Source organism: Nelumbo lutea, chromosome 3 (genome assembly GCF_056320005.1).
Source record: "Nelumbo lutea isolate HS-2025 chromosome 3, American lotus-T2T, whole genome shotgun sequence".
NCBI classification, from domain to species: domain Eukaryota; kingdom Viridiplantae; phylum Streptophyta; class Magnoliopsida; order Proteales; family Nelumbonaceae; genus Nelumbo; species Nelumbo lutea.
Window position 1 is genome coordinate 21,546,494 of NC_142686.1, and position 20,285 is coordinate 21,566,778.

General features: G+C 35.4%; 1 protein-coding gene across 2 annotated transcripts; it reads left to right on the forward strand.

The window, feature by feature from the left end:
• Nucleotides 1–961: 961 nt before the first annotated feature.
• On the forward strand, nucleotides 962–15,894 carry LOC148863506 (C3HC zinc finger-like protein). 2 transcript variants are annotated; one of them, XM_088979005.1, is made up of 8 exons: nucleotides 962–1,438; nucleotides 6,677–7,081; nucleotides 7,199–7,421; nucleotides 9,089–9,212; nucleotides 9,323–9,663; nucleotides 10,980–12,279; nucleotides 15,342–15,541; nucleotides 15,639–15,894. In XM_088979005.1, the coding sequence occupies exons 2-8, from the start codon at nucleotides 7,002–7,004 to the stop codon at nucleotides 15,720–15,722; spliced, it is 2,352 nt and encodes a 783-aa protein (XP_088835131.1). In that variant the 5' UTR covers nucleotides 962–1,438; nucleotides 6,677–7,001; the 3' UTR covers nucleotides 15,723–15,894. The 2 variants fall into 2 exon arrangements, with proteins under 2 accessions (XP_088835131.1, XP_088835130.1); XM_088979004.1 differs by lacking the exon at nucleotides 962–1,438 and having other exon boundaries at nucleotides 6,593–7,081.
• The last annotated feature ends 4,391 nt before the right edge of the window (nucleotides 15,895–20,285 follow it).

Here is a 20,285-nt window from a genome sequence, read left to right on the forward strand (position 1 = left end):
GAGAATTGAGATTGGAGGAAGGTGGTGTAATTTTTTGCATTATTTTTTAATATAAATTTGGTATCACATTAGAGTACAAATTATATGCATAGTTGAACCGGACTCAAAATTTGTATTCCATTCAGATTTAATTTGCACCGCAAGAGCCCTTTGAGGATGTTTTTCACTAGTAATGCTTGGGTTAGGAGAGGTGTAAAATCAAATGAAACATGAAATCTTTAATGTGGACAAAGAAATTATCATGTGTGCTCTAGTCACGTGCAATTTGGTTAGAAGTATCTGGTTTGGCAGCAATTTAAGCTGTAGAGTGGAAAATGCGTCCTTTCAATAATTGGAGGGCCATAATAATTGTTAACTTGAAAATTAATTCGGTTGAAAAGAAAAGGACATTTTAATCCTTGCAAGTTGCAATTGCAACAACTCTTTCATCATCTGGAAAACAAGATTAAGGGTTTGATTACACTGGATAAACTTTTAACCAAATAACTGGTGTCATAAAGTGGTAACCGCTATTTATTAAAATTCATGGGGAATTTGATTGCTCAAAACGCTTCCGGTATCATGTTTTTCCAGTGCATAGTTTTTTTTCCTTATTTTAATGAATTTAACCCAATATTTATCCAAAAAAAATGATACTAATCCAAACAAAAGATTTGTCCTGCCTTCCATTCCATTGACAAATCAATTTGAAATTTGAAAATCGTAGTAAAGCAAATTTTAAAAGGGTAAAATTCTTAAACTATCCTTATGATTTAGTTAATTGACTAATTCTATCTTTATTGTTTACATATTGTCTTAAAGTATCCTTAAGTTTTATAATAATTGATTAATTACTCTTTTACCGTTAGAATTTCGTTACAATTCGCTCACATGCCACACCATGTGACTATTATACTTTCAAAAAAATGGCAGTAATACCCTTTCTCCAAAATAAGAGGAAAAAAAAAAACTAATGATTGTCAACGCTCTTTGTCTGCTTCTCTCAACCTGCAAACACAATCTCTGGTCTGGCCTAGGTCGAAGCTCAAAGCCATGGCAGAGGAAAAGAAGAGAAGGTCGATGAGGATGACCATATGAAAAAAGGAAAACGCTGGTGTCAATGGTTGTGGAGCTAGGCTGAGAGATCCATACGTCTAATACCAGGGGTGATTTTCTCTAGTTTTTGCTTAATTTTAATTTTTACCCGAATTGGTGGATCAAATTTGACAGAGATCGGAATTTGGACTGTTCTCCTCCGAGTTGACAGAGATCAAATTCTATCTAACCTGCAAATCTAATATCTATCAAAAAGACTGAACCTATAGGAGAAGAAGAAATACCTATATGAAGGAGAGTGATCAAATACAGTGTCTCGATACAAAAGAAATCATCATGGAGTGTATGGATTAAAGCCTCTTATGACTGATGAATCAAACCAGAGACGCAATGGAAAACCCAGGTAATGTTTTTTATTTATTTTTTCACGAAACAGAAAATTTACTGAAAAATCTCATTAGCTGTTGCATAACGACTACAGAGAACTTGGGATAGAATCGTCTGTCTTTCCACTCTGTCCGCCATTAGTGTCAAGTCTGATCCAAATTTGGATTGATCAGATTTGATAGAGATCATATTTGCAGAGTTGCAGACAAAGATCGCCATTTGAGGCGTTAACTTGTGGTGTTTCCTCAGCTTCCTCAAAATTTTCATCAGATATGTTTTATTTTGAAATTTTGAAAATAGTAGAGGGTAAATTTGGTATTTCATTATTTTTTTAGTGTTTATCGATGTACCAATTGTTACAAATAATAAGAATACTTTAAAACAATATATAAACAGTAAGAATAGAATTAGTTAATTAGTTAAACCATAGAGATAGTTGAAGAAATTTGTGTAGCTTAAAATGATCATAGATAGGAATTTTAATGAATGAGAAGGCCAAGAGTAACTTTGGCTCATCAAGCATAGATCATTAATGTTAAAGAATGTTTGAGCCCTTATTTTAAAGGAGTGTAACCGAGTTTGCTTGGAATTTGATTGCCTCTCATTGGTCAACATTGTTAAAGAGTGGTTCTCCAATGTGAATTGTTTTTTTTCTGCTGATAAGTTTCAAAAATAAAATAATGCCAACTAATTTGAAAACAAATTGATTCTTAAAACAATAAAAACATAAAACATGTTGTTGGTCATAAATGCAGCCTTTTGTTTTCAAAACTGAAACCAAAATTGTGTTCTTAAATTCCCAGTTTAAAGAATGTTTTTCATCTTATTTTAATTGAATATCATGTTCCAGAACTATATAACTTTATTATTGTTTTTTAATCAAAAAACATAAAACAAAATTGTTTTTCCTTTTCAAAATAAAAAAAAAAAAAGTATAGTTTAAGATTTTATTTTATTTTTTGCCTTTTTGATTGATGTACACTTCTAAAAACAAATGAAAACAAGAACATCTATATGGTAGAACATTCCCTAAAAGAATTCATTTTATTGCTTTAAGGTATTCTTCATATATGTCAAAATTTGGAAGGCTGGTTCAACTTTACCTAACACAAGGGAAATGGTGCTGCTCATGCAGTTCAAGCAAGTATTAACCTATTCATGGGCCAGGCTTGGGCTTGGATTTTGTCAAAATTCTAATGGGCCCAACCCAAAACCCGAACCCAATACAGTATAAAGTTGAGCCCAAAGCCCAGCCCATTAATAATTTCTAACAGCAAGAGGCTACGTAGAATCAGGGAAGGTCTTTTGGTGCCCCTAAGTTGGTTGGTGGAGCTCGTAGTGTCGAAATCTACCACAACTGATGACCATGCTGTCTACATTGAATAAACAAGCTAACTGTATTTTTATGGCCTTTGCATTGTGTTGGTGGAGGTCTTTGTTTCTTGTTTTTCCTTGTTTGTTTGTTTCTCTTTGTTTAGTTGACCCATTTAGTTCCCCACTTTGGTGTTTGTTTTGAATCTGTTGCTTGTGGTATCTTTTGTTGGTCCTAAGCTATTTGTTTTTTTTTTTTTCCTTTTTTTTCGTTTAATATATTTTTTACCAAAAACAATAAAAGAAATTTGATAACAGGATACATACAAAGATAGAGAGTGTATATTAACCAATGATATGTGTAGAAAGGCCGGAAATATGATTTTAAGGCTTTGTTTGTTATACAAATATGAACTACATAAAAATTTTGCACCCGATTCAGTTTTGTATGCATTCGTTTGTGACTTTGATTTGCATCCCTACCTGATACAAACTTGCACTTTTTGTTTCATTTAATGCACCAATTGGCAATAAGTTTTGTTGCAGAACTTTTTTCCACCATCTCCCTACCTCAATTCTATCGCATATAAAGGGGGGACTACATCATTTTGATTTGTATAAACAGGCACATATTTAATTATATATTTATGTATGTATGTTTTTATGTGTATATATCTATGGGCAAATCCAAATATTATGCATGCTATGCAGTATGCACATACCCAAATTCTTCCTAAAGCCACTTTATAAAACGAGCTTTCCTGAAATAGAACTTTTTATTGGTTGGTCACCAATTATGCAAAAAGACTGTTTGGAGCTTTTCACCAAACCATTTTTATTGACTTTTGACTTCTCCGACATGAAAAGAACAAAAAGCCCCACTGGACACTCCTAAATATAGCCTAAAATAGGCATCATGCATGTATTTTCTAGCATCTTTATATATTTTAGGGTAAAAGACTTAAACATACCCTAAGATTTCAAAAAATTATTAAAATATACCATAAGTTTTTAAGGTGGACTTAAGTATACCTTATAGGTTGACCCAACTAAACTTAAAAATACCCTGTGCTAAGGAAAGGTTAGCATGCATGTGACTTAAATGATCTCTTTAATATTTCAAAGACCCTATTTATGCCAATTGAAATGCTTCTAAGTTCAACATGGACATCTCTCTGTCTGCTTGGTTCTATTGGGCTTTTACATACAAGAACGTACCACTACTTGATACCTATTTGCTTTGCACTATAAAATCAGAGCTTCATTCAGCTATAGAATATAAAATAATACTAACAAATAACAATAGCTTTTCTACCACTAGGTTTTAACCCTTGAATGGTAAATCCTCTATGGATCTGTGACCATGCCAGCAATATCAAGGTGGGGACTTTGGGTAATTGGAATTATGACGTGTAGAAGTTGAAGAAGTCAGGTAGGCACAATGTTGTGAGCACATAGAAAAATTTTTTACACCTGCTTCTTAAAATACCCCAGTCTATCTTTGAAAAAGATTAAAAATCACTTTCAACAGTTGTCAGAATATTTATTACGTATATGCTTACTATATTGTGCCAATAAGACTAAGAGTACTAAAAACAAAGCAACTGCATAACACAAGACAAGGATGTGGGTTGGGGTACTCTCAATTAATTATTAATTCTTCCTACAAGGCATCAGGATCATACATCCACCATTCTGACTTCTTCCTTTATTCTTTCCGCATAAAACTTGAGATTTATGATGAAAATTGGAACCTGAACTCTTTTAACCGTCTCCCCGCTGATTGATAAGGGTCGTTGTTCGTTATACTTTTCTCGCCAACCAGCATGGGTTGTTATTTTAGAGAACACTTGATGTCTTTTGTTTTGGTTTTCTATTGCAATTAATTTTCCTGAAATATGTGAAAAAAATTCCCATACTAAATGTGTACTTGGTTGATGGTGGGTTTCATCTAATGTAACGACTTTTGAAAGAAAAATTCCCTTCTTTTTTTGACTCCAAATGTAGATGATTTGGAGTGGATGACTATATGTCTTTTTCAGTCTCAAAGAGTCATTCAACATAAAAGCTTAAGACGTTAAGTGAGGTCCTTGAATAAGTTTTATTCTCTAACACTTGGTGTGCCAATTCATAAGTTAAACCTGAACAATAGGTTTTGATTTTTCTCTTTGGTTTTTGTTTTATGGTTCTCTTTTGAAAATTTGAAAAACAATGAAAGGTAAAAGAGTTTATAATTGAAATTTAAAAACTTAAGGTGTGTTTTAAGTCAATTTATGAAACATGAGGGTATGTTTAAGTCTTTTACCCAATATATTATTATTTTTACTGTATTTCTAATATAGGATTATAAAGCCCACATAAAAAATGGAATGTAAAACACGTGCAGTAATACTTTCAACCTTAATTTCTAGCTTTTTTTTTGGTAACTAGCCTTGATTTGTACCTAGATTTCATCAAAAAGACCTTGAAACCCATGAATGTAAAATATGTAGGAGTATCATGACTTTATGGATTTGGATCATCCAAAACTAGAGGTGCTCATGGGATTCTTTTGAAACCAAACCAGTACCATCGGTTTTTTAAAAACTGCAAATCAAAACCAATCGCTTAACTGGTTGATCAGTTTGGTTTTTGACCGATTTGGTTCTGTGATTTCTTGATTTATTATATTGCAATATATATTATAAATAAATTTATAAATATATAATATAATGTATTATAAATATGTATATTATATTATACATGCTTTATTATAAATAGATAATTATATATATAATGCATATAGATCTCTATATATAATATATTAAAAATACATATAATATATAAATATATATACCAGTAAATTTGGTTAACTGTTTATTTTTTTCTTTTAGGTTGTGTTTGGTTTGAAGGAAAAAGTAGGGAAATGTAGGGAAACCTTTACAAGCATTGTATAGGTTTCCTTACCTTTTCCTTCCTTTCCCTACCTTTTCCTTTAAACCATAACCAAAAACTGAATTGGTACTACTAGCTTTTGAAAAATATTGAACTAAAACCGAATTGATCGACTTCAGCTTGGTTAACCAATTTTTTTTGTTTGATTTGGTTCTTCATTTCGATTTTTATTGGGCACCCTAGGCAAAATCCAAACCCAACCTTGGTCAAGGAATAAAAACCCTAACTCAACCTTGTACTTGAATAGACCTCACCCTAACCCGACCCTATATGGTTAGGTCAAGCTGGGTTTATCATTTTAACCAACTCATTGAGATCCATACTTAAAATGAATTTTGTCGCTTTTTTTTTTTAAGCTAGAAAATGTGCACATTCTTTGCACATAACAAATTTAGATGAGGATGGAATAATATGTGTCCATTTTTTTTCTATTTATTTGCATATAAAAATCATTATTGTTTGTCAAACTTACTTCAATTTGTTATGATGAATTATAGATGTAACCCAATGTTTATTTACAAAGTTTATATATTTTATCATATTTTTGTGTTTTTATCTTATTATTATTTAAATATGACATCATGAGTTCAACCCATTTGACTTGGATGGTTGAATTTCTTACCTGCTATGTGGATAGAAGAAGGTTTCATGTTTGGGTCAGTTTAAAAACATGGCTTTTATTTTGTTAAAAGTATTGGGCCAATTATCAAAATCTATTTGTGAAAAAATAATGATTAAATATATGTAGGGTATAATAATAGAGAACGACAGTTAAATGAGGTGAAAAATAGTAATTCAAAATGAGGGAATAAATTCTAAAATAAGAGTATTTTGGTTAAAAGAAGTTTCACTCCCTTTTTACCATAATAGTACATGTATGTATATATATATATATTAATTTTTAAATAAAAAAGGAAATGTAGATGGGAAGGCCCATAAGGTTTTGTGATGGGCCTCTGAACAAGGGAAAGATGTATGGTGGCTCATAAGGCCCGAATGGTGTATGTAGCCCAACTACTCATCTACTCATCAGCTTCATAGCTTGTCTAGCTCACGGTTAGAAGAAGCCCGAAACTGGGGCTAGCGGTGTTGGGCGGCACCTGCACGCCAGCTTTGTGTTCAAGGAACTCTTTGAGTCTCGACGGCTTGAGGACTAGGCTCACGCTCCCAAGTCCGAACCCTTCCGAGTATCAGCAAAAGGGAGTTCGTTCGTTATCGATATCCAGGGAGACAGAGACAGAGACAGAGACCGAGGTAGATAGACATGGTTTCAGTGGCAGGGTGAAGATTCCAGAATAAAAAGCTCAACTGCCGCGTTGGATCGTCCAGAAGCCATGGCTGAAGATTCAGAGAAGAGGTTCAATTCTATCATGGACAAGCTCTTCCGTGCTCCCAGACCCAGAAGTGCCCCCAGGTTCTTTTTTCTCACCTGGATGCGTACCCCTTTGGATCGTATAGATGATTCTAATCGTTTTTAGCAGCTGAAGATGCAACGTTTTTAATTAATCTTGTTTTGTTTCGATTTTGCTAGTTCACCTGAAATACAGTCTTCAAGGGGTAAAAAGGGCGGGAACTTTACATTAAGTACGTCGATGGCTGAACCAAGCTCGGGAAGGGACACCGTCGGAGGGCTGAATCGTTCCGCCGTCCAGGTTGGGTCGGCGCAGGCTCTGCTTTGCAGACCGTGGGATCGAGGGGATCTTATGAGGAGGTTAGCCACATTCAAGTCAATGACATGGTTCGGCAAGCCCAAGGTTCGGTTTTGGCATCACTCTCGCCCCTCTTCCCCTCTTTATCAACAATCTAAAAACATCATTATTTGTTTTAATTATTGTCAATGCTTTTATTTATCAGTCAGCTAGAAACGAGCTAAATAAACTACGCTATGATGCGTAAGCAATAGTTTGAGTTGTTTTTCCTACCCGACATTTGATCCAACTCCTGATTTGGTATTTTGGATTCCCTTCCTGTTTTTAGATCCACATGGGAAGAAAACTACAAACTTCAGCAATGATGAACAGCATATTTCAAATAAAAAACTATGGTTGAAGCTTTCTACCAGCATTGTAAATAGTGCTGGAAGTGTACACCTTGAGGCATGCTCCAGGCATGTAAAAAGGTGTAAACAAGCAGGCATCTGCCAAATGGGAAAAATTAGGGTACCATTTAATCATGTTCCCCTTTACATATTAACATAACATAAATGAGAAAAATCTGCCAAATGACAAATCCATCTCATTTAAGATAGAGAAAACAAGCAGACATCTTATGTTTTCTGGTTGCCTTAAAGCAAAAGAAGCTTCGAGTTGTAGCTGTAAAGGACAAGGCATAAGCTTTAGCTGTAAAGATGCTTCTTGCATTTATGTTTTTACATCTTAGTTCTCTCTACCCACCAGTATTTACCAAAAAAGGTTAGTAACCAGTAATACACGCTTCACCTGAAATTGTAAAAAATGCTTGCTGTTAATTGCTTTCAATGATTTACATTCATCTAAATATGAATTTGCACACTAGTTTATGTTAATCTTATGCAATTTATGTGAATTGTTAATTCTGAAATTGTGATTTGCAACTTTGCAAGTGATGTGCTGATAGCTCAGTATACATGATTATGATTGATGATACTTCAGTTTTATATTTATATGTAATGATCTTATTATTATAAACTGAAAACGTGAAAAATTTTAAATTCTCATATTTGTTTTTCCTTTTTTGGATATTTACCATATTTTTTATTTATCAATTAACAAATCTATGCCCAGGAGGCTTGAGCCTCTTGTATTCTGGTTTACACCTCACACATTAGGATAGTGGAATGCCTGCCTCCATCTTTTTAAAACATTGCTTTCTGCTATTATTCCATTCAACCTGCTTGAAATAAAGGCCTTATAATATAACTCAAAAGAAACTCAGATTGACCAAAAAATAGAATCATTAGAAATTTTGATATTGCCACTTCCAAGCAGTTTTATGAGGACTGATGCTTCCTTTCCTATTCTCTGTAGGTGTTGCTGTCTTTGTTCATGCAATGTGTTCGTTGATATTTATCATAGGGAACATTTTAGTATAGTGCTTGTAGTGACAGATTTAGCTGAAAATTATTCTGATTACGTTCATGGTCTCAGTGATTTAGATAATACATTAGCTGAAGATTTATATTATTTATTATTTATGGTGCCTGCTTTGGTTTATTGGTTGTGTGCTTTAGTTTGTAGTTCATTATGTAGGTATTTATAAGTCACCTGATCTGCTTTCTATACTTTTTAATATTAGTGGTGAAGAAGCCAAAATTTGGTATGGTGTATATAAATAACATTGTTAATGAACAATTTCATATTTCTTTTTTTCTCCATGGTTAAGTTGTGGTGCATTACTTTTATGTTATGAAACTGGAAATGATAGTGTCTTTCATCTTATTCAGGTAGTGAGTGCTGTAAACTGTTCCAGGAGAGGATGGATCAATGTAGAAACGGACATCATTGCTTGTGAGGCATGTGGAGCACGCCTCCTCTTCTCCACTCCTTCTTCTTGGACACAGCAGCAAGGTATGGTAATGCTACTTGCTATTGCAACCAATATGACTTGGTTTGGCAAACTGTCAGCAATATTCTAGTCCATTGACTTGATATGACAATTCCATAATGTGTTCTTTCAGTTGAAAAGGCAGCAACAGTATTCAGCTTAAAACTGGATAATGGGCACAAACTACTTTGTCCATGGATCAACAATGCTTGTGATGAAGCAGTAGCACAATTTCCACCAACAGCTGCTCCCGCTTTGGTTGATGGATACAGAAAGCGCTCTCGTGCACTTTTGGGACTTTCAGCTCTTCCTGTAATTTCATCTTCAGCTATTGATTCTATGAGGAGCCCTCAGTTGGAACACTTTCTGAAACAATCTCCACTGCTAGACTATGGCTTTGAATCTGCTGATGCTTCTACAACTGAGTACCTAGGCAATCAATTGGATACAGGGTCTTCCAACTTGTATTATCAGGTTTAATTCTACTAGCAGAAGCTGTATATGTCTCCCCAATCTATGTTTGCAATGTGGATAAATTCTATGGTCTATCAGATAGAGGACCCTCTGGATTGGCAATGTGTTCATTCCCCCTGTTCACATCAGCTTAATATGGAACCTTGTATAGGATTTTTCCCTACATTCTAAGTTTAAATTTTTAATTTTTTTATTTTAAAGTTAGCTATGAAAATGAGTTGAAAATGTAGCATGGTTTCTTGGGCCAGATTTTTTCTATAGGTATAGGATGTAGGAAGGAATATGGAGACTCCTCTTAAGCTCCAAACTAACTTGACCTGCCACATGAAAAGATTCCTGGGTTGTTTCGGGAATGAGTTTGCTAGTCAGGCCATTTAGTTAAGGAATCTAAACTATACAGGAAACTACACGGAAAATTAGTTTGGCACCGGACAGGAGTCTCTGAATTCCTCTCCTAATCATGGAAAAAATTTTAGCCCTACAGACCTTCCCACATGTTCTAGATAAGCTCTCTTTTTTGGGAATATATCATGTCAATGTTTTGCTGTTACTGATATTTCATGAGGTAAATTTTATAAGTGATTTTTATTAATGGACAAGAAAATTAATGTCCTCTCAGTGTCTGTTTGCAGTCATTAACATCCATTTAACCTGTTTGGCATGTAATGCAGTCAGGTCTGGAAGTTGCTAGATCTATTATTCCTGCAACTCCAAGCCCTGTAGTTGACAAAGTTAAGTTGATGATCAACTTTAACTAGTTACCTGTTTTGTGGAGAGGGCTTTTCATGATAGGTCATACAAGACCAAAAGAGATCCCTCAGATGATTTTCACTAGTTATCTAGTTACCCTTTTTTGTTTTCTTGGGGTTAAATAGCTTTCCTTTCTGGCTAGGATTAAGTAATCCTTCCTTCCATACTTCCTTGTCATTTTCTTCCATTTAAATCAATTTATAAATTAAGAAGTTTTAGATTCCTATATTTATAGAAAAAGACGTATCAAATTCCTATCCATCAAAGGAAAAAGCATAAATCCCTAATAAGTCAAAAAATGTTCCAAATCCTTGTTTCAGTTATACAGTTTCTTGTGCATGCTGTTGATAATTCTGTGTTGTATATCCCTTGTAAACATCAATAGTAACATTGCTGCATTTCTAGATTGCTTCATTTTGTATTTTTGTCTCAGTTTAAAGTGTTAATAATGTCTGCTGCTGATAATTTTTGCACACAATTCATTATTATTTTCCTCAATTAAACAGTTCCCAATTGTTTGTAACTGCACCTTCTAATTGCTAGCTGAAAGCTGAAGCATTTTGCAGGCTCAAAAGCTCATCAGTTTATGTGGATGGGAACCTCGTTTATTACCTTATGTGGTTGAATGCAAAGATCTAGCAAGTCAATCTGCAAAAGATGCTCAGCTTTCACAGTATTCTCCACAGATTGTTAATGGACATGGTTCTGGTATTGTTATCTATCCGCATTCCAGTGACGATGAGGTTACTCAGGTGGATAATGACCCCCCAACTCTTGGGCATCAATCTGATCCAGGTTCTGTTGTTCTAGATTGTGGGCTTTGTGGAGCCAGTGTTGGATTATGGGCCTTTGCTACTGTTCCACAGCCTTTGGAACTATTCAGATTTGTTGGATTTTCTGAGGTCAATGGTAAAAGTGTTTCAAATAATCCTGGTGAAAATGCAGTTAGCTATGCCTTGGGGAATCCAGTAGCTCACAATGCAGACAAGGAAAATCATGTTGATAATAGGGGGTGCACCAATGATACTGGCTGCAATGGTGCAACATCATCAAAAGAAAAATCACTGAAATTAAATTTGACAATTGCAAGGGGGCCTCCACCAACAAAACAGGACTACAGAGCAAGAGTTTCTTTGCCCATTATCAGCCGACATTTGAGAGCTGGATTATCTTCTAACTATGATGCTAGATGTCATATCTTGTCTACTACATCGTGCATGAATGAAGAAAATGTACAATTCCAGTCGCAGAAAAACAATTTTCCGCAGCAAGAAAAAGATGACGCTGACACTCGTAATGAACAAGGTATTCAGCCAGAAGGTATGGAGAGTTCAAAAAACAAAACAAATGATGGACATTCTCTTTCTAGAAATGATGGCCAGGTATCTTGTTTGAACCATAACTTGAGTGGAATGATAAACACAGTTGCATATGATCATGACATCTCTCCAGAAGATACCAGTATAGTAGGACTTCCTTCCGACAAGGCAATTGGTGCATGCAAAGACTCGGAAGATCAAAATGATACATTGCATGAAGATGCAGAAGATGCTAGAAATATGAATGCAGAAAAACAAGTTAGCCTTACCATTGAAGTTAAAGATTCAATTCCTGAAACAACTGAAGATGCTAATGGCCCAGATTGGAACAAGCAAATTAGTAAGAACAACTCATCTTTGATGATTGAAGCTGATTGTTGCAATCATCAAGAGGATAACACTCATGAATCTTTACATGCTGCATCTCATCTGGAAGCCAATGCAAATGAGGATTTGTCCAGTAAGATAAATCTGGGAAGGGGTTGTCCTGATTTCCATATCTCCATGGACCTAGCAGTTGACAAAGAGAAAGTAGAGGAAGCGAAAGGTAGGCTGCACTCTTCTGTCATTAACGAGTTGTTGTGGAATATGGGTTTGGTAAACCTATGTTTTTTTTTTTTTTTTTTTTAGTTTTGTTTTCATATTATCACATTTAATGACTTCGAGTGTGCTTTTATTGCCTTCGTTTAGTATTCTTGCTTTTTGTAAATCCTCAACTTGATTATATGCATGCCATAAGCCATCATTTCCCAAGATTATAACATATTCATACTTCTCTATTTTATTTTCTTTAGTGAAAACCGCAATTTCTAGACATTCTTGGAACAATGAATATATTCTTTTAGTTTAAACTCTCAAAATTTCTTATATTCCTTTGTTTCTTTTCTCAGTGGTGAGCATTTTCTTCTGGGTTTAATCCATAGATCTTCATGTGTATTTTTCCTTGCAAATATATCTTAATAAATTTATTCTGTTAAATAGCATGGTCTTGCATTTGATCTAGCAAGTGGTAATGCATATACACAGTGATGCAGCATTTGGTTAGAGAGTGACTACTCAGTAAAGTGAGTAATCATTAGAAGGACTAACCACATTAGCAATTATTCAATATGAAGGGAGATCTTGTGATTGAAGTATTGCTAAGGTTTTATAGTCTCCCTGGCTAGGGGTGTCATGGACAAGTTTTGCAAACCGAACCGGTCCTATCGGTTTTTCAATTTCTCCAAACCGAAACCGAACCAGTACCACCAGTTAACCGGTTTGTCGGTTTCGGTTGTTCGGTTTTTTATATTTATAATATATATTATATAAATATATGTATAATATTATACTATAAATAATAATGATATATAATATATGTATATATTTATATATATAATGCATATATATTTATATATAATATATAGAAAATATGTGACATATATTTAAGATATATATAAAATATACATATAAATATATATACCGGTCGGTTCGGTTAGCCGTCAGTTTTTTCTAGGGTAACCAAAAACTGAACCGGTCCTTCAGTTTTTCAAAAATACAAAACCGAACCGATTGGTTCAGTTAACCGCATTTTCCTGTTTGGTTTTCTTGGTTCGGTTCATTTTTTCGGTTTTTCGGTTTTTCATGGAGACCCCTATCCCCGGCAATGAAGGGTTTTGCTCAGTTAGAACTTCAATTACTCAACAATAGATCTTGCGCATTCTTGGTGTAGTCTCATTCAATTTAACATATCCCAGCATTTTAATGTATCTATCAAAAGTATGCTTCCAGGTTTAGTCTCATTCTTGGTGTAGTCCCAATTCAATTTAACACACACGCACTCAACAATTCAACAAAGCCTTATCCCCTTAGTCTAACTATAGCTTCCAGGTTTAGTAAATACATACATATATAGATATGTTTGGTTGAAGGTCCAAAATGTCCAGATTGGCACAGTTTCAAAGCATGTGGTTGGGATCCAGTAGACTGCTTGCAGTTATAGGTGCAGAGTTGGCTGTCTGCCTTCATGTCCCTCACTCGCACCTTTCTAGTACCATACTTTTTCCGTTGAAATTGGAATGCAGATTTCAGAGGTGGTTAAAGAATTTCCAGGGCATTAGAACAAATTCCCTTTTTCCTATGTAATTGGGATTTTGTTTACAAGCTTAAGGCCTATTCGAATGGCTTTGGTGTGATAAACACGTGTATGCAGAAATATACTCAGTGTTGCCTAGGCACTAGGCAGTTGACTTGCCTAGCATGGTTGCCATTAAGGCAATCATGGCACTTGGATATATTGCAGAAAAGATCTCAATATGTAGCTTTTTTATATTAAAAATATAATAAATTAAGATTGTAGTATGTAACATTATTAACATTTTAATAGGTAAATTTGCAGTAGTTTAGGTCTGGTGAGTTCTTTTTTTCCTTGGAGGGATAGGGAGAAGATAGAAATTAGAGAGATTGAAGTTAACATTATTTCCTTTAAAGGAGTTTTGGAGTTGTTTCTACCAGTTATATATGCAATTACTTGGTAATTAGATATATTTATTATGTAACAGATATTTCTAATTAGGGATGCAAACAGATCGGATTGGATTCGAATCAGGGTATATTCGAATCCGATCTGACACTGTTCATGTCGGATCCGATCAGATCTGATAGGACTCAATTTGAATTTGAATCCTATCGGTAAGTCGTATCTTCAGATTGGATCTGATCCGATCCAACTTGTTTTCTTTAAAAATTAATAAATTTCTAAAAGAAAAATAAAATATATTAATTTAAATAAAGTAAAAACAAATAATAAAAGTATTTTTTTTAATTATTCTCATCATATATATACATGGTTTTTTATAAAAAATAAATAATATAAAATATTTATAAATATATAATATATCGGATCGGATTGGGGGGGGGGGATCCGAATTCGACCAAATGGGGTCGGATTGGATCATGATCCGATTCATTTGCACCCCTATTTCTAATTTTGACAGCCATTCTTAGGTGCAATACACCTTGACATTGCCACAGAGACAAGGTGTGTTGCCTAATGCCTTGGGCCCTTTGATACACTGATTTATTGATGCGCAACTTTAGTAAATGCATTTTATGCAACTCTCACATTCACATTGGAACGTGCTTCTAGGATTAATGGTACATAGAAAATTAGAGAGAACTCTGCAGTTTTCTATTTTTCATTTTGATCTTTGACATGACTGAAGGTAAGTTTATTTATGTGAATAAAATTCTCATGTACAGTTTTCTAGTTTCATGCATGATATGAAGCACATATATAGTAATTTCTTCATTCGTTCCACTTAATTCTATTGATGAAGCCCTTGATTTTTCTTCCTCTATTAAAATCTGTTTGTTAGCCAACTTCAGACAAGGCTTAGATGGTGATGATGTACTTTAATCTGTCTTTTCTTCCTGATTTGTTTTTAAACTTCAATTGCTTTCATGATCACGAAATCCTGTATACTCTGGTTGTTATTTACATACTCTCATGTTAGTGCTCATCTTATAAACATTTGTGTATGCTCAAACTTTGGTCAGTCTTTTCGTTTTGCCAATTGCCATGACACGTTAGTTTTGCAAGTTTTTATAAGAGCATTCCTGTAATTGCAGGGAAGGATCAAAAGAAGGATGAACTTGACCAAACTATGAAGTTCGATCCAATCAAACAACACAGACATTTCTGCCCTTGGATATCCTCAACAGCCAATTCATTGCCTGGATGGAAGCAAGCACTTTATGCCTTAGATCGCAGGAAGGAGTGCTCTCATCCTTTACTAGCGGACTCTGCTTCATCTTCATCCATGTCTGAGGCATGTTAATTTATTACTGTCTTCATTCTATCTTTATATTCAAGAACAATTATTTCAAGTAGGGTTTCTCAGCTCTGCACTTTGACCTTTTCCACAGTTGGATGATCCCATTGCTTCAGTTCGAAAGCTTTTCATGTCTCCCTCCACGAAAAGGATGAAGCATACTCTTGAACCAAGCTAAAAGATCATCAAGCACTAGTAATGGAGTTTCTGTGGGATTTGAAGATTAAAATGAACATGTTTAACCAATGGAATCTTCATATAAAAAATGGCTCATGCATTCTGAGAGATGAAGCACCTCTACTGGTATGTAATAGAGAAATAACAAAATTAAGTACTTCTCTTTTGTTGCATTCTCATCTAGAAAAAGAGGGTTTGCAATATCCAACCTGAACATCTCTTAGACTTATTTGTCTTTGAGAATTGAAGGTTGGAGAACCAAATTTTGGGATATAGAATGATTGATGGAGTATTCACGGTTGTTGTACCAGAGCACTCAACCGCGTTGAACTGGACCCAAGTCAAGTTACTTGAAATGCCCTGAACAGTGTACGGTGTTTGCACGAGAGATCAGTGGATTTACATGAAACAATAAATCCGATCCCATTTGATCTCTCTCTCTCTCTCTCTCTCTCTCTCTCTCTCTCGCGCGCGCGCGCAACAAAAATGAATGTGAGAGTGTGGCATACTGGCACGCTAAAGAGGGGGTGAAGGAACAAATTTGTGACTTCCTACAACCGTAAAGAGGGAGAGCTTGTATTCTCTTGTGCTGTTTTTACCTATATCTTCTCAACCACGTCTATCCCGAACATGACTCTTCCTACAACCATTGATGAGCTCAAGGTTCTCATAGTTGCAATGAGATGGAACCCAGTTGTGATAAAACAGTTTACCTGTAATCCTTTCATAATTGAATTCAATGAATTTTTGTTATTGATTAAAAAAAAATGCCCAAGGGCGATGAGCAAAGGAATACCTAGCCCTGACTTCTCACCTAGATTACTGTGACGATCAAACCACGTAACGAAGAACCGACCAACTAAGCAGATATCTCGCTGAACAATCGCCTTACAGCTTCTAAGTTCCAACCACCTTTTTTGTTTAGCCATTTTAGTAAAATGTTTTGTCCATCAAACGTTCGTAATCTTTTCTCTCTGCATTATATAAAGCCAACCTAGTTATGTAACCTAAATATCGATTATTGAATATAATTTGGTATTTTGCGTCAAGGAATTTTTGGTCTCGCTCTAGAGCCATGGAGACGCCCCAAAATCCTTACCATCGTCTACATACACAGGCTAAGATCGCTGGTCTTGATCAGCTGCAAAGCCAAGAGGCTAAGCGTTATATGGCTGCTTCCGTGGTTCCATCTTCAACTGTTGCGATACAGCTTCTTGATGTTGCTAGTTATTCTCTGATCTGATGTTGAGAACCTCCTCCTCCGTTGGGGAATACCGGCCGCACCACATCCAGATCCAAAGAATCTCTGGAGTGATGGCAATCAAAAACTCTGTTCCATTTGGGTTATACCCACTTCTTCCTCGTCAATCTCCAGCTTCCCTTTGCGTGCGAGAAGCTTCAACTTTGGAGGCTGTCTCATGCCTAATCTTGGTCCCTGAACATTTCACACCCACCTTTTTCCATTCTCCGACGAGATTGTCAACGTCCAATCCATATCATCTAACTCCTCCATGTTGTAACTCCTTTTTCTGTAGCCAATACGAATCCCTGCTGCTCCACTTACTCGAAACCTAGCAGAGCCATTTGGAACATCTTCGTAGAAGCCAACGATAATTCGGCCAACTGGTGATTCCCCACTAATGGAGATACCAAGAAAGGCATTTCTTTGTCGGGTTTTGTCTTCGCAGCGGTTTGCTTTAGAACTCTCCTTTTGCTGGTCAGCTTTTTCAGGTTGAAGGATGAGCCAACGGCGACTGCTACTGCAAGTTTTGCGGGTTATGCCACATTTCTTCACAATTACGTGATATTTGGGAGTGTTTAAGTAAAAAATAAGTGTTTATTCAAATAATCATTTATTCAACTTTTTCAAGTGTTTATTTTTTTTTAAATTGGGCGCTTGTAGTTTTTTTCTCTAATAAGTACTTAAGTAAATAGGCCTTTTCAAAATATACCATTTGAAAGCACTTTTCAGAAAGCATTTTTACGAAATCGCTTTTATAAAAATATTTTTAAAAAAGTGCTTTTATAAAGTGATCTTATAAAAGTGTTTTCATAAAAGTTCTTCCGTAAAAATACTTTGATAAGAGTACTTTTATAGTCCTTTTGTAAAAGTACTTTCCTAACATAAAAGTGCTTTTGTAAAAGTACTTTTATAAAAATACTTTCATAAAAATGCTTTTATAAAAGTACTTTTATAAATGTGCTTTCATAAAAGTACTTATATAAAAATACCTTTATAGAAGTGATTTCGTAAAAGTGCTTTCATAAAAGTACTTTTATAAAATTCAACTGGGGATAATTTTATATGTGGTATTTTAAAGTTCAACTAGGGAATGATTTTAGAAAAAAAAAAATTGAATAAGCCTTTTAAAAAAAAAACCCTTATTTTTAAGCAATTAAAAAAACTAGAAATTTAGACTTAAAAATAAGCACTTATTTCAAGCTTATTTTCTAAATACCAATAAGTGCTTAATGACTCAAATAAGCATTTATTTTTAGCCTTAGAATAGCTTTGTGTGCAGCGGAGAGAGAGAGAGAGAGAGAGAGAGAGAGAGAGAGAGAGGAATGCTAGTAGACAACGAGTTGTTGGATGATATCGATACAGTTTTGATATGGGTGGTCCAAGCCCATAACTAGCCACATGGCTAATGGTGAGTGTCGGATTCGGGACTAAACTGACAATTGGATTGGCCCCTTCTGTGGAGATTAAGTTTGGCCAAAAATCAGCCTTAAATAAGATCTTTACTAGTGGTAGCAATTGGGCGGGTTGGGTTGGGTTGGGTTAGGTTTGGTTTTGGTTGAGCTTCAACTCAATCCATCTAACTCGCCAACCTATTAATGACCCAGTTATATAAAATTAAATGGGTTGGGTTCAACCCAAACCCACTTTAACCCAATCCAACCTACCAAAATCCATTAATCTTTATATTTATGGACTTAAAAAATTCTCTCTCTCTTAACAAATAAGTTGGTCATAGTTTGGTGGTAACTATAGTTACTATTTACATAAGTGGTGAATGTTCAAATCACATTACATGCATGTTATTTTTACAAGCGGCAAAGCCATTTGACTATGTTCGGATTTTGGGTTTAACCGAACCACTTAGGTTCAAACCGGTCAGACCATCTTGAACTATTTAATTGGATTATCTTCAAGCTAATCACATCAATGGTGGTTGAACCATTTAGATCTGGATCGGTCTAGTCGAATTGGACTGGACTGGTTCAGTCAATGGTGGATTGGCTTGGACCATACCATATTAGGTTTGTGCATGGGTTTGGGACCGAACCGACTGACTCGAAGTGGGTCAATATAAGTAAATTGGGTCGAACCGGATTTGGGTCGAGATGTGTAGATATTGGTCGTTCGGACTGTCCAAATTGGGCAAAGCATGCGGACACCAAACTATCCCGCTCAAAACCGTTTTGGATTCGAGGGTCGACCCAAATCGGCTTGTAATGGGTCGGATTGGGATATGTGGATACTAGCAGAACCGGATGACCCAGGTAGGTAGAGCAAGCAGTACTGAACCATCCCGCCCGAGTCTAATTCGGATTCAAGTCGACCTGGATCAGTATATGCTGGATCGGGTCACACCGCGTTGGACTGATCCGAACTCAGGTCAAATTGATTGGATTATGTTGGGTGAAGTGTGTTGATTTAAGACAAAACTAAATTTAGTTAATAATTAATAGAAAATTAATGTATTAATTATAAATTATTTAATTCAAATGAAAAAAATTAAAAAAAAAAAAAAGCTAAGGAATTAATATTTATGTTTGTAATGATTATCGACAACCCAATTCATTTAAAGCGGATTGAATGATAGATTGATCACAACCCGCTAAATAAGTGGAAAGGTTGGATGAGTTAGATGAAAATTTTGCCACCCCTAATCTTCACGACATTTTTTCAGCCTTGTGTCACCACTCACCACACCGACATTGAAAGGGTGCATTCTGTTTGCAATCAGAACATCTCCACCACAGAGGCTCGGGCCCTCTGCCCTCAGCCTGACTGAGTGCATAGTTTTCAAATTTGGTAACGTGAAATACCAGCAAGCAGCTGAGACATGGCTTGTAGAATCGATGCTTTTACTGGCAGCAGCAGATCCCTTCATCATCAGCAAGTCAATTGTGCAGGAGCTCTCAACAGTCACCCCCCCCCCCCGCCCCAACCCAGAGTATCACGGCCCGACCTAAGACAAAAGGGTTGCTGCCTGTCCAACGTAAAAAAAAAAGAGATTCAGTTATAGATGTTCCATGAACACGCAGAGTAAAACAATAAAACTGCTTCGTTGTAAGTCGGCCATCTTAATTGGTGGAACGTTAATATTGAATCAGAGATAAGAACAGATTCTAGGACTAGGATCACTTTGGCAGAGAAATCACTTCCATCTTGGGTTTCAATAGCGCTTGAATCATTGGAAACATCATCCAACTAGACCAATGCCATCATTACCGAAACGTGTTAAGATTGATTCATTTACATCTGAAATCTTTGTATCTAAATATACCACGCCACTTTTTCCATTTTATTCTTATAATGACTTATTAGATGATA

Bases quoted from the DNA above. Each gene is read 5' to 3' on its own strand.
- LOC148863506 (XM_088979005.1), top strand. From the start codon at position 7,002: ATGGCTGAAGATTCAGAGAAGAGGTTCAATTCTATCATGGACAAGCTC. The intron at 12,280-15,341 runs GTAGGCTGCACT...CTGTAATTGCAG, and splicing joins GAAAGTAGAGGAAGCGAAAG to GGAAGGATCAAAAGAAGGAT. The intron at 15,542-15,638 runs GCATGTTAATTT...CCTTTTCCACAG, and splicing joins CATCTTCATCCATGTCTGAG to TTGGATGATCCCATTGCTTC.